Raw genomic sequence first — 15,211 nt, forward strand, 5'->3', positions numbered from 1 at the left:
TCCTGGAGAACGTCCCAAGGTGCTTACTTTATTTCCAACCTCGTTTCCAATAGTAAGCCCTGGATAGGAAACTTTCTTTCTGTATCCTGATTCGATGCCGCCATTTGCTAGTAATAGATTTATATCGTGTAGTTGGTGTTGTTGAGTTCCGACGTGCATTACGTGTTTTCACGATCATTGTAATTATAACGTCCACGCCTTCTCAAAAATGCTCCTTTCCTTTCCAGTTTGCTCATATTAATATGAAATGTGATACTGCACATTGGTGGGGCAGATTGTAATATTTTAACTTAAAAAAAAAAAATCGTGCTTTCATGCACGGTGCGACGAATTGATGCTGTTTTAAAACCAGACACCGCATACAAAAACAAACGCTTAAGTAACGTTCTTGCAGGCACCAGACTATTCCTCATTTGCATTCGTGTTAAAAAATCTTGCACATATGCGAATGATCCAATACCAGGGTGATCGTGAGAGAGCAGGTAGTGGTTGGCGCGTACTGCTCGACACCCCGGGGACGAGGTTGGTCTGCTACATCCTGACCTGCAAATTTCTGCAATCAATCGGAGTAGACTTTACTAAATCGTGACTCATTTCATTCCCAAATCAGGACTAAAACTGCGATTGCCGGTCAATTCGAATGAAGTGTTTTGTAATACAACAACTGCCGGGAGCACATTCGCGTGTCATGACACAGAGCGCGCGCGCCGTGACAGTTTGTTTTATCCTTGTCTAAGCCGCGCAACGGGTGAATGACCGAAGACAAAATAGGCCATATATAAAGCGCCCGCTGATTGGTCAAAGTAGGAGCTCAAACGGCGGGGTCTTGCCCAATTAATCAGCAAATATTTCAGACGTAATAAACCACGGCATTCGCCGCAACAGAACGTCACCGACACCACGAAGTAACACCCATCTACATACCAGTAAAAACTAGCAATCGGAGAAAACGGCAACTAAAGTTGAACGCCTTCAAAACAACACTTTGCGTCAAAACGACAGAGTATTTTCAGTTGGGTTTCTCGTTGTGGACACTTGATGAATTGAATTTATTAAATCTGCTGTTTTTCACTCGTTTGTGTATCAAATAAACAAGAAATAAGAGAAAAAAGATGCGTGTTACTTCGTGAAACCGAAAAAGCTGCGAAACTGTAAATTTTCGTTTTCACGAAGTAACACTCTTCAATGTATTTAACACGAGGAAAGTGCAACTTCAGGTCAGCGCGCGCGCGCTCATACAACTTGTTACAAGAAGAGTGTTACTTCGTGAAAACGTTTTTGCTCACTTATGAGCAGAGTGCGCGCCATGCATTGCAATGGAAAATGGAACTTGAGTGTTACTTCGTGAAAACGAAAATTGTCACTTTTGCGCAAAAGTTGCCATGGATACTTAGCGTAATTATTAAAGTAAAGCTCTTGAAGCTTTGAAACTTCGTGCAATGGTAGGCCTTGATGAATAATGTTTAAAAATCCAAAAAAACTGAAAATCGAAAAAAATATGCTTTAACACGGTAGAGTGTTACTTCGTGGTGTCGGTGACGAGAAGCAATGAGTGAGAAAGTGCCTTGCCCAATTAAGGGCACACGCACCATAACCCCAGGCTGGAGTCGAACCCACAACCCACAGAATTACCCGCAGTCCACGAATTCAATTTATGCCCTAAACCACGAGGCCATGGCACAAAGTGAATATGTCAAAATTTCTTTTTAAAATTAGAGCCTACATACTTTTTGTACAGTGTTATTTGATTTTTTTTGCATCAGTTCGGGATACGGATCAAAACGCCAGCAATAGCTATGGGCTTATAACCAGGATACCGCCAGTCACCGTAAATTCGTTCGATCTACCCGGTTAGCCGCGTGATATCTCAGCGTCCAATCACCCCTCCCGGGGCATGCAACCACCACGGTATAGATCGAAATCTATGGGAAAAATATGTTTTGCTTAGCCCGGAAGTGGAAGCGCCTTGCACTTCATGGCGCTATCATGAGACAGCTAGTTAGCCATTTGCTGGAGCGTACTATATGTTCTGGCTATACAATATGATTTTGCGCTCTGATATGATAGGAGGCATCGACCGAAAAAAACCCCTAAAACCCTTTTATTGTTGCAGCGTAGCCGTAGACGCCTACAAAAAGGCACTATTTTCAGTGAAACTAAAAGCTGTTAGAGGAGACAGAATTCAAATTTTTGAAGACTTTTGGCCGGCAGGCAGCGCAGAACACCCCCTTATTAAGCTGAGTCCAAGTTTACAAAGAATGTCAAAGGAGCCAATGCACTTGCATTATTATGAAATCCTCGGCAGCCGAACCCACTCTTTATGCATCCGCCGGTCGAACAGGATCACTAAACTATTCGAACTCCGATCCGGTGGCGTAATTTTTATTCCTAGGAGGCTAGGGGCAATGTCATGAATAATCATGTTTATCCATGAGAACGGACAATGACATCAACAGCATTGTTGTTAGTAACTCAACTAGTTACAATACATTAAAGCATTTTAAAGAACGGTTGTCGTCGAGCTACCACACAATAGTGGATAGCGAGATGAGCTATGGATACAAAGATCCCTGGTTCGAATCCACGTCGTCGCTGCTCATTTTCATCAGCTATTTTTCTTCTCCAAATTTATCACTGAGATAATTTTAAATTAAGGGGAAAATAGAACGAGAACCTAAGTCTTGCAATGATTCAAAGGAAAAACTGAATTATTCATGACATTGCCCCTAACCCTCCTAGGAAAAAAAATTACGCGATCCGGTGTACTTGCATGACTACTTTATGACGTAGGTTTGATGAAATACGGACTCAGTGACTTGTATGTGCATGCATGCTCATGCATATAATTATAATTAGGAAAGGGACCGTTGCACGCGAGAGGTTTTTACCAAAAAAAGGGTAAACAGAGATCATGATTTACATACGAGTCCGATTTTCATATGACTCCGGCATTCAGTAGCGCAGAAAAAAACAGATACAGAACCGTTTGTGTTAATGTTATGATGTAACCCGCATTCTTGGATCATGGCCCAGCGCCTGCATATACAGTGCATTCATCAGTGCGCGTGAACCTTGCGAAAGATTGTCAGGCGACATCACGCCATTCGCTGGTAACCAACCGTGTGTTCCGTGAATGTTTATGACTCGTGAGTGCGGTGCACCAGATTTCCATACGAACGTGCGAGCAGTAGCCGACGCGTGATCGCTCAGCATTTCATTATGCATTGTGCAGTAGACACTTTTTATTTCCACACGCGTTTTTATTGCGAGTCATTTTTCTAAGAAGACCGACCCGCATATACAGCCGCACAAAGGCAAGTCGCGAACAACTTAGTGCTCTTGTATTTTGAATGCAGGACGGGTGTTCCCGACTATTTTATTTCGTTCAAAAGAAACAACGACGTATAGTCTGCCAGAATTTAACTTATTTTGTGGACTATCAATTCGTGTGGTAAGTTCAGTTTTTTCTAAGCCGAATAAACATTATAAAAACGTTACTTTTGGTGACATTCAAACACAAATTTATGATACGTCATATACCATGCATGGGTGAATAAGAATGGTTCATCATACAGGCCTATATCTTGTGGAAATTAAGCTAGAACTCGGTGGCAATTTTCACTCGTGTTTTCTTTTGTTTTGGTTGTTTTAATGAGAAAAAAACAACACAAACATATTCTTATTAAAAGTCGTTCGCTCGCATGAAATTACGTACGGCCGGCGGCTATAGACTTTCTTCACAGTCGCAGTACCGGTGCTCTGAAGGGATGCGGGATGCTGCGTGTGGGATGCCGATCATACCTTTCAACAGGCGCGCTCGCAATCTGTCCTGAGTCAGTAAAATACTGACCGACAATGGTCTGAAAAAACAAAACTCATTAGGCCTATGTATTTGAAAGTTGGCTTCAAAGTGAACTTCACGCGCCATTGACTACTGAGCGCATGCATTATTTAACGATCAATAAAGACTAGCTCTCTTGTTTTAAAAAAAAAAAATGATTACCCACATTACGGACTAGACGAAAGGAGCCTGATCTTTGTTTGTTTTAAACGTGGTTGAAAGAGTCATTTAGGTTGATTGAGTTTGTAATATTGTTATAAGCCTAAACTTGACAGAAGGAAGGAGCAGCTTATCAACACTGATTAACCACCAAACTTAGCGCCGAATCCCCGCATTGCAACTCCCCCGACCATGGAATCAGAAATAAACATTTCTGCACTGAAAAATTACCTGGGTTAAAGCAAGGGTGAAAACTGCAACTACACAAGATATGGTTGTCCTTTAGGAAAGAATGTTGCAATCTAGCGCTACTTCAGCGGTTGTGTACAAAGTCTATGGAGAGTCAAGACAATTTCTAATAAATAGTATATTTCCTAACAAAATTGGAAATGTTTCTCAGTGCCAGATTCATGTCCGGTCTTAAATTGCAGTGACTGACCTTCATTGAGATGATATGAAGAAAAAAACAGCGTCAGGTTGCAGCGTTCTTTCCGTCCTTTACCCAATTGTTTGGGTTAGAATTTCTGTTAAATTCAACCATAACTTGTGGTCATACACGACCAATTAAATTTAGTCTGGCATGACCACAAGTTTTGGTTGATTAATAGAAATTCTAACCAAAAGAATTGGGTAAAGGACGACCCAATTTTGCGTAGTTGCAGTTTTCACCCTTGCTTGGGTATTAAAAGTAACCCAAACAATTTTTTCAGTGTGACCTTATCTTGAAAACTTTCGGCTCTAATTTCAGTATACAGGCCTGAGTCCAAAAACGGAAGCCACATCAAAAAATATATTTCATATTTGAAACAATATGCCAGCACGAAAAATAATACTGACCAGAAATCCAATTTTGTAAACTACTTTTAGATGAAAAAAAATTACTTAAATTGCTCAATCTGTTCAAAGTAAAGACGATGACCTTAAAACCTCTTTCGTCCAAAAATGCGATTTCAAGAATCGTCCTCGCACTTGTCTTCAAATATAGGTTTTCCCGGTTATTTTAACACTTGTATCACACACATTCCCTATATCGATACTTTAATTTCGTCTCCAAACATCGCTAAGTTCAATTCTCAATTTGAATTTCAGAAAGCCAACACTAGATTTCATTTAAGGCTCTGTCAGTATAATTCAAATTTGTAGCATACTCATTCGTCCTAAATTTGAAAAAGCAAATTCGTTTTTTGTCATTCCTTTTAATGTTGCCGTTACATTTCGTTTCTGGTGACTTAAAACGTATACGGTTAGAAAATGCTTTAGACTTTTTTTGAAGAATTTTGCGCATTAAAACAATGAAAATTTCCACATCTATTTCCTCGTATGTGTAAATAAAAGTAGTTAGCTGTAAGGCCAAAAAAAAAAAGTCTCCGGTTTCTGGTATGCGCGCGAGTCGGCAAAATGAAAAAGTTTTTTTTTCAATAAAAGATGATGTCTCAAAACCGCCAAACTCACTGGTTTGACTGGAATCCTGCTGCTGAACAATTTTAACGTGTTTTTAGATTGGGTTATGGTCGAGAATAAGCTTTATGTGGCCTCTCTGGACTCCCATATATTTGCACTAAGTTTAGTCGGGCACCATTTGCAGTCATCAGCCGACATTTGAAGCAAAAAAATCAGGTAAAAAAAAAGAAAAAAGCCGCGTCGCCGTACCACTTTTTGGGCAAGCTCCATACCAGAAACCGGAGCCTTTTTTTTTGGGCCTAAGGTTTGAATTTTTATTTCTGTGTTTCACATTATCATAAGAGTCAGGAATAGACATTTCACAACATGCGCTTTACTTATGACATGGACACTAAGCATTAGGGTCAAACACCTTCTGAATGTTACTCTTTGATAGACATACCTGATTTCTGTTTTTTATTCATATAATCAAAGAGCAACAATACGAAGATGTTTGATCTTAATGCTTAATGTCCATGTGCTAAGCAAAGAGCATATTGTTAAAGTTCTTTTTCCGATTCTAAAATTAATTGTAAAAAAAAAAAAACTTACAGGTAACTTTTTTTCATTTATAAGGAAATATTTGTTAAAGTATAAAATTTAATTAATGCACACAATGCTTCAAACAAGTCCAAAGATTGGGCACATTTTTAATCGTAACGTTTAAGTCACCAGAGACGAAATGTAATGACAACAACGTTAACCCGAATTTTACGCCGATTGCTACACGAGACGAATTTCACAAATTTAGGACGAATCGGTATGTTAAACATTTGAGTTGCACTGAACCTTAAATGAAATCTAGTCGTGGCTTTCTGAAATTCAAATTGGGAATTGAGCTTGGCGGTGTTCGAGGACGAAATTAAAGTATCGATAAAGGGAATTCGTGTGATACAAGTGTTAAAATGACCGGGAAAACCTATATCACTAGCGATTAAACCTCGGTTTAAAAATATTGAACGAAGTCCTTTTGAAGGCCCGTCTTTTGAAAAAAAAAATAGATTTTATAAATCATATTGTTTGCCTTAAGCAGGGTTGTTAATAAAGATATTGTGTAGACTACTACATACATACGTTGACTGTTGTTGAAATAAGTATTCTGTGTCATTTTCTTTGTTGCTCCAAACAAAATAGAACACACAATATATTGCTCTTCTTGGACGAAACATGTTTAGGGTCATTGCGTTTCAATGGTGAAATTCTTTGCAAGGATTGAGCAATTTCAGTAATATTTTCATCTTAAAGCAGTTTCTGAAATTGGCTTTCCAGACACATGGTGCTACATTATTTTAAATATTAAATAAATTATATAAGTTGGGTCAAATTAGGTTTTTGACGAAAAATTCCACCTTATGAATATTTGTTGGGGTTTGAGTTCCGCTCTTTTTTGACTCGCCATGTATTTACGATTTAAAAAAGGGGTGGATGGAATTGTTTACAGGTTAAAAAAGACGCGCGAATGCTTTTCTATTGCACAGAATCTTCGCAGGTCTGTGGCATCAGTGTCAGGTTATCCGCACACAATAGGCACACATCCGGCCGGCGGTTTAGACACTTCGGTCGCGTCGACCGAAGAAAAGAAAAACCTTCGGCTGCAAACCGGCGTCTTTCATGCAGTTATTTTTTTCACAGACTACAGTCACGTGTGAAATCAAGACGCTCTGTATTCATGTCAAATGACTACAATTCACGTCTTCATGCGTAAATTGGTTCCTAACTGCATAATGTCGAACATTAATTTCCATGTCGGCCTAAATAATTCGAATCTTAAGACGAATTGCTTTAGCTTCGGCGCGACTAGACTATAAAGCGTTACAATGCAGAAACTCGACATTTAATTTTGTTTATTTTTAAAAGAAGAGCAAAATTGTGTGCAAACAACGTACAAAGTCATCACCAAATGCCATTAGCGCTTGAACGATCGTGACCTACTAAAACAGGCACGGTTGACTGAAATTTGTCGGTCACTAAAACTTGACTCTGAGAGTAATTGTCTTGGAATTTGCTGGTCCACGTGGCTTATAGTATGATCTTCGGTAATATTCAATTGGTACAAAGGTTAGATGCAAAAAAACCCCGCACTTTATGATGGCCTGATCCCGGACCACCCATTCGGAAAAATACTTGCTCTTGAGATATGTTGATTTAGTGCACTGATAACAATGGCATATCTCTTCCTCAAAATGCACGTAATTTCCAGGTCAACAAACAGTGTTTTTTTGTCTGCACTCACATGCGAGATATGAGTACTGACTATACGCAAATTGACAAGTCGGCATTTTTTTGATAACTTGTCGTGCGCAGTACAAGAAACTGTTATCAAATATCGTATTATTTTTTTGATAACTTGTCGTGCGCGGTACAAGAAACTGTTCTCAAATATCGTATTATTTTGTGTGATTAATCACATGATTTGATTTTCATTACCAACTGCAGTAAATTGACAATTAAATGGAGAACAGGCCTGGTCTGGGCTCAAATACCCAATACGCGATTCACTTGACAATTAAGGCATATATTTACATTTATAAATCAATATTATACAGATCAATTTAATCAAAAGAAAACATAAGAATAACATTTTACGTAAATATGTTTGATAAACACAAACAAAAAGGAAATGAAAGCCCAACCGCAGTTTCAATTAAACAAAATATACCGCACAGCGGCGTATATATAGGGACAAACTTCTGGGGACATAGGCTAGGGTGGCATTAAGTTTTCAAGGAGGCAATAAAGGCAAACGAAACAACGCAGTATCATTTGTTTTTCCAGTTCAAGTGTTCAAGGGGGGTGTCATCGGACGTCCGCATTACATCGGACGCCCCCCCCCCCCGTAGTTACACGCCAATGTCGCCTGATCAGCTGGTCCGATCAGTGCTGTGACGTTTCACGCACACAGTGCGTGCCGCGAGCATATCACCATACCAGTTTCAAACCATCAGATCACAGTACCAGAAGATGGGAGGCTGGTGCCTTGGTTGGGTGCCTTGACTTCATCGGGAAATACAACCGTTTCTGAGATTTCATTGGTTGCTATAAGCGCCGCGACGATTCCTTAGCAGCATCAAGTAATGTGTTTAAGCTCAACAATTACAGTCTCACTAGAGACAAGACAGTGTGCAAAACCTTTTGATGTTTCTTGCCGTTTGTTTTATTACAAAATGTCCAAAACCCCACACGTTTTTCACAGATTTGGAACCTTTCGACTTAACTTTGACAAATTAATACTTTAGGAATTCTATATGACCAACAAACGGCGGTGAATTTTCATGACAGGCCCGTCCTTGTTTGAAATTGAAACATCGATTCATTATACTTCTACACTTTTTAATTATATGTTTACTATAGCTTTTCCGTGAAATAGTCAAAAACACCTTGAATAATGAATTTGTAATGCAGAATTTTAACGACTAAGCTAAACACTTCGGCTCTGGTTGCAACTCATATTATAAACATTAGAATTTACGATTAAATACGAACTTTTTTTTCATCTCGTGTCCGCTTTCAGAGCAACCAGTGAGCCATGGCGCCGAAGAATCCCGTCTATGGCCCCGTGGAAGTCGTTCAGGACGAAGGCAGCGCACCGACGGAAGATGACACTGTGACAGCCACCAATGACGATGACCCTGACATGCCAGCCACTGCCGAGGTTCCACCCCGGGATGTCACGGCCAAGTCTCAGCCTGGAGACGCCTTTAAAGACAGGACCAGGATCGTCTGGCGTAACGTGGTGCTGATGGCCGCACTGCATGTCATCTCGGTGTATGCCTTCCTCTTTCTGACCTGGAAATGCCGCCCTTACACCTTACTCTTCGGTAGGTGCACACAAGTGTCTATTTTAAGTTGTTTTGCAAGAAGAAAACGAAGCTAATTGGTAGTAGCAACATACGCGTTCCTAAAAGGGGCCATATCGACCAAATGAAAAAACTGGCAAATATAGATTAAAAACCCTCTCTTTTCGCACAAGGTGATGAGACACCAGTCTTCTATTTCACTGTCAATTTCCACCCGTCCAACCAAAAATTCTGAGCTTACAAAAAAGTCCCAAAAATACGCCTTTAAGAATGGCAGGTTATAACCCTTCAAAATAGGGCTAAAAAGGAGGGGCCCACGTCATCGCGACGAAGGCGAAAATCAGGGGCGTATCACGTATAATGCCAAATCATGTGACACATTCAAGGCCCTGAAATCATATCAGTAGCATGCATTTTATGGCAATAAGCTCACACAGATTTTAAGGTTTAATTGATTAGCTCAACCAAAGGACATTGTGCCTTAACCCTGATGATTTATTTTCCATATATGGTTTCCAAAGTCTTCCATAATTTTGCTCAACCCAGTGATGTAAATCCTATTGGAACACTTTTTACCAGACAGTATTGTTTATTCTATTTGTTTGCCCAGACGTTATCACAGAAGTTATTATCTGAAAACAAACTGTGTGATTCATTGCGTATAGTAAACACGGCAGCCTGTTGTCCTGGACAAAAAAGAGAGGTCAGGCCCCATTTTTAATACAGGAACGTCGCTATACCTAACACCGCTATTCCGAACATTCGGCTGTACCGAACATCTTCCTTGGCTCCCGATTTTTGCGAGCAAAAGGTACCAAAAATTGTTGTTGAAGAAAGCAAGAAGTGGCTTTTATATCCCCACGGAATAGAATAGCTCCATGGTATACTCAAAAACTGTACTGTCTAATTACCGGAAGCTGAAAATCGCTATACCGAACGTTCCTGTATTACGAACAATTTCTCTGGATCACGTGATGTTCGTTATAGCGGTGTACCAGCATGAAGAAGCGGGAAGAGAAACTGGCAATCAAAAAGGAAGAATTGAGTCGGGACTATATGGAATTTCATGAGGAAAATGATGTTAATGGCAGTTCTGACACCTCATTTAGGAAAATGTAATATTTTTAGTCATTGGAAATGGTCATGGAACACCCACTAAGCTACAAAGTGTCAGGTGGTCAGAGATTCGGCGTAATCGCTGCACAAGGTCTAATAAAACTTAGAGTAAACTTCCAAAGTTCCAGGGTTGAAATATTCACCGCTTTATTTGATGACATAAACTTTGTCTGATAACCAGATACTTTGCTGTCAATCCTGTGGTCATCCAGATGTTTAATCCATGATATCATTGTATTGCAAACCAGTTCATATTTACTTTATGTATTATGCGTCTAGTGAAGAGGCATATAGATTTTTTTATACAGATACAAGTTTTTAAAGGGTTCATGCTATGAATTGTTCTCAGGGGTGCACGCCTGTAAGTAGGCCAAAAATCCGTCCGCCGAGCTCGTGAATAAAAGTTATACCCTCAAAATATTCTATATTAGAGAGTTTTGAGAGCCATAAAATTGGGGAATTGGAAAGATATGGTGATGAACCTCTGGCCCGGACTTGGGGCTTCTCATTCTGAACATTTTGGATGCGATTGGGCTCGAAACTGGCGCTATTTTGCCATGTTGTGGAGGGATCGTGTTTCAAGATGGCTACTTTTCCGCTTTGGGGAAAATAGGGGTCGTCTTCTTTGGGTGAGAATATCTCGAAAAGTCAATGGTCAACCCACCAAAAAATGAATAGAAAATGAAAGATGACACATTGATCATCATTTTTCTGTGCAGCTTGAATACCTGTGAGAGTTTTGAGTATTTTAAAAAGAATTTTGGAGTATGCGCATTTAGCACTAGTGTCTATGGGATTTTTTTTGCAGGGTTGCACCCAATAGGAACACATCTTGTGCACTTTTCTACTCCTGTTAAATGTGCTAAAACTATTTGACATCCATTGTTTGTTAAGTTTCTTGAAAACTGCACTTCTTTAAACATTTAAAATGTTCCATGCTTTTCCGAACAACGAGAACTGAGGGCGCTGTTACTGTGATGTCATTTCAGGAAGACACTGTTCAGTTGTTTTCTGTTAAATTTACAATCCAAAATTTGCTTGTTGAAAACATTTGTGAAAAAGGTTTGCTCATTGGCGTACTGCCACAACAACGAATCACCAAAGAAAAAACGACAGCAAAATATTCAAAGGTTAGGCAACATTTGTTCTGAAATAGCTTATATTCAGGTTTCTGGCCGGAATGAAATCACAGTTTTGCTCATTACTGTGGAAATTTGCATATTTTTATAGCTTCCAAAATACCCTTAAAATGGCAAAATCATCATTTTCAAGGATTATATAAAAAAATTACATTGCATGTGCTTTTTAAATGTTTGAGCCCATTCTAAGTTCCAACGACAACATTTTAAAGCACAATTTATTGGAGTTGAAAAAATATATCACATGTAGCCTCGTCCCCATAACGCCGATCAGTGGCTGCTCTTTCTCCCTATATACTTATGAGATTACTTGTTTTATCCACAAACAAATGGATATAAGATTGTTACTGTTTAAAATCAGGAACATTTTGTTTATTATTGTAATGGCACATTACAATTCACGCAGTTGTCGAAATTCACATCAAATTATGTTTTCTTTTTCTCGACATAATTGCATTCATTTTTGGGTTTCCGTGCATTTCCGTTCCAAATAACAAAATCAAAATTATGTACCGAGAGCAGGGATCAATTGATGACAGATTGTTACTTTACTCGTAGACGATTGGTCTGAAATTGTTGGCCCTGATTCAAATATCTCGTGAAGTAAGTGGAAAATTCCAAACATAATTGATGCATAGCGTCACCCTATTTGTGAGTTTTTACACCTACTTTCTATTATCATCCCAAGAGATCATCAGAAAATACTTTTCTCTAAACCATTATGGTTGGTTTATAAACAAATTCATTTTAGAGAAATGAAAAGTTCAAGACGCTCCTATAAAAAGAAAACAAGTGTAAATTCAGCGCAATTATTGATCTGTTGAATGTATCATTGCAGCTGTTGGTATGTACGTCTGCTCTGGCCTGGGCATTACGGCTGGAGCTCATCGTCTGTGGGCCCATCGATGCTACAAAGCAAAACTCCCTCTACGGCTTCTTCTGGCCATGTTCAACTGCATGGCATTCCAGGTAATGAGACATTTCAAAATCTATATGTTTCGGCAATACATGTATCAACCCGTCTTTTTGTCACTTTCTATACCTGTTTGGCTGTGCGGGAAATAATCATATCGTTAACAAAAATTGTGTTAGTATCTCCCCCTAAAAACAAACATGTTGGCCAACACGTCTGCCTGTTTTTCCGGACATATTACAGCTAACTCCCAATGAACGCCCCAGATCGACACCTGGATAACTCAGCTCATGATGTTTTCGTTCTAAATCATTAAAACACACACTGTAAAAACATTCTGTAATTTTACAGAGAAATATGCACAGATCTGTATTTGTACATTAGTCAAAAACCGGATCAACAGATTTGTAAATGCATTTTTTTTGTGTTGTAATAACAACTTAAAAATAAAAGTTATTTTACAGATTTAGTGTAAAATTATTATACAACACTTCTGCAAAATCATTTTACAACCCTTGATGTAAAACTTAAAAAAAGCAAAGTATCTAGCGACGCTGCTGCAATAACTTTTTATGGAAAATAACAGAATTTTGTTTGAACAGAGATATGGTGTAACCATTACACTCTCGTTATTTCTGCTCATCAGAATGACATCTATGATTGGTCTCGTGATCACCGAGTTCACCACAAGTACTCGGAGACTGATGCTGACCCCCATAACGCCACAAGAGGGTTCTTCTTCTCCCATGTTGGCTGGCTCTTGGTCCGTAAACACCCAAAGGTCATCGAGAAAGGCTCCAGGATTAACCTGCGTGATCTCATTGATGACCCAGTGGTCAGATACCAGAGGAAGTGAGTGTTTTGATTGTAATTGTCCCCTTAGGTTTTTTTTGTTTAATAAGAAAACATCTTTCCCATCAGAAATATTTTGTGGCCACAATTTGTGTTAAAACAGTTACCCAGAAGAAGAAAGTGCTTCAGTGAAAAATTTCGCATCTTAGTTGGTTTGCACATTGAAGCTTTATTGATTGTTATCCCCTATTGCTTGTTATTGTTTTCAGGTACTACCTGCCTTTGGTGACCTTCTTTTGCTTCGTGATGCCGACCATTGTTCCCATGTATCTGTGGGGAGAAAGCTTCTGGAATGCCTTCTGCGTTCCCACCGTGCTACGCTACTGTTTCCTACTCAACTGCACGTGGATGGTCAACAGCGCTGCCCACCTGTGGGGGTCTCGACCCTACGATCGTTTCATTAACCCGGCCGAGAATCGCTTCGTCGCTTCCTTAGCCATCGGTGAGGGCTGGCACAACTACCATCACACCTTCCCTTGGGATTACAAGGCAGGCGAGTGGGGCTGGAGAATTAACTTCACTACCATCTTCATCGATCTGATGGCTGCCATCGGTCAAGTATCTGATAGGAAGATCGTCCCTAAGGCAACCATATCAGCGAGGAAGAAGCGCACAGGCTCACAGGTGGCAGCGGTGGGATGCGATTAGACAACATTAGGTTGTCTTTGACGGACTTTTGTTTGCTTCTTGTTTGTTTCGTCAATTTTGAGATGACAGATCAACCTGTTAGTTTTAAAGTTATGAAAATTAATGATAACGTTGTTTGGTTCTCTTCATTGTATAATTCTTTCAAATGTTTGAGGATTAAAGGCAGATGTGGAGTTGGTTTGGTCACATTCGCTTTTCGTAGTGTTTCCTATATAATAGAGCTAAATTCTGCAAAGTACTACTGCATGTGTCCGTTCTGTATGTAAGCCAGTACATGTGATGAATTAAAAATGACATGAAGCCATATAATTAGGTAGTAAGAGGTCGGGGAACATTTCCTATGAGATATATTGATGAGAGGTACAAAAAAATGTGTCCTGGCGGTATTTGGCACCCTGATTGATTTTGAAAATTGAGAAATACTGGATTGTTTTGCAAAAAGGCAACCTGTAAGTGTTGTGTAAATTTCGGATGATTACTATGTGGGATGATTGAAAACTAATTGTTTTAGAAATAAATTGTGTTAGCATTGTTATAAAGCATATTTATATGCTTGACAGTCGAAAGTTCTGCAAGATGACCTTTTTGTGCAGTTGAGTTAATCTTTAATCGTGTTTTTTTCCCGTTCAATACTGGTCTGAAACATATGGATTAATTTTAATAATTAAAACAAAAATAATAAATAGAAAGAAAAGTGTATTGGAACATTATTTATTTTGATGGATAACAATGATAAAAACCTTTGTTCAATAAAAAGCTTAAGCTGAAAGCTCTCTTCTCTTTGTGCTTGATTATCATCCGTCCTAAGGATTACAATTCAGGTGAAATAGCGAACAAGTATGGTGGAAACAGATTGGATAAGCTGAAGAGGACACTGTTTCTTTATTACCAAACTGATTTCATCACATCCACATCCAATTATGTTGCGATGTAAATATAAAACGTAGAATTTCTACAGACTAAACATGATCTCAATATTTGACCCGATTAGGACCGGGGTATCATCTCCTCAGGACCAGGGCGGGGGGGGGGGGGGGGGGGGGGGCTGGCTGCACATCGTGCCCCATCCTAGAATTCCATTATGTGACGAGGAATGTTATTGGCCGGTAATTACTCTACAATGTGACGTCATTTAGTTGCACAATGCACTGCAGGGACAAGAGGGATCTGTTGCCCATTTTTGGGTCAAAAATAGAATTTGTGGCCTAAAATCGACATTTTAATACCTTCAAATTTGTTAGTTTATTTTGGCATCCAGAGATACCGATAGAGAGGGCACTAGTACCCACTTTTTAGTTGGGGCTAA

General features: G+C 39.3%; 1 protein-coding gene across 3 annotated transcripts; it reads left to right on the forward strand.

Annotated features, from left to right (window-relative positions):
* Positions 1-3,180: 3,180 nt before the first annotated feature.
* Positions 3,181-14,674, forward strand: LOC119731173 (stearoyl-CoA desaturase 5-like). 3 transcript variants are annotated; one of them, XM_038204238.1, is made up of 5 exons: positions 3,181-3,314; positions 8,952-9,258; positions 12,331-12,461; positions 13,052-13,257; positions 13,467-14,674. In XM_038204238.1, exons 2-5 carry the CDS (start codon positions 8,967-8,969, stop codon positions 13,903-13,905), a joined length of 1,068 nt encoding a protein of 355 aa, XP_038060166.1. In that variant the 5' UTR covers positions 3,181-3,314; positions 8,952-8,966; the 3' UTR covers positions 13,906-14,674. The 3 variants fall into 3 exon arrangements, with proteins under 3 accessions (XP_038060166.1, XP_038060165.1, XP_038060167.1); XM_038204237.1 differs by having other exon boundaries at positions 3,185-3,451; XM_038204239.1 differs by lacking the exon at positions 3,181-3,314 and adding an exon at positions 8,490-8,511.
* The last annotated feature ends 537 nt before the right edge of the window (positions 14,675-15,211 follow it).

Source organism: Patiria miniata, unplaced genomic scaffold (assembly GCF_015706575.1).
Source record: "Patiria miniata isolate m_02_andy unplaced genomic scaffold, ASM1570657v1 HiC_scaffold_23, whole genome shotgun sequence".
In the NCBI taxonomy this organism is placed as follows: domain Eukaryota; kingdom Metazoa; phylum Echinodermata; class Asteroidea; order Valvatida; family Asterinidae; genus Patiria; species Patiria miniata.

Excerpts from the sequence above, each read along its gene's own strand:
- LOC119731173 (XM_038204238.1), top strand. The coding sequence starts at position 8,967 with ATGGCGCCGAAGAATCCCGTCTATGGCCCCGTGGAAGTCGTTCAGGAC. Across the intron at positions 12,462-13,051 it reads TCAACTGCATGGCATTCCAG|AATGACATCTATGATTGGTC; the intron begins GTAATGAGACAT and ends TCTGCTCATCAG. Across the intron at positions 13,258-13,466 it reads GTGGTCAGATACCAGAGGAA|GTACTACCTGCCTTTGGTGA; the intron begins GTGAGTGTTTTG and ends TATTGTTTTCAG.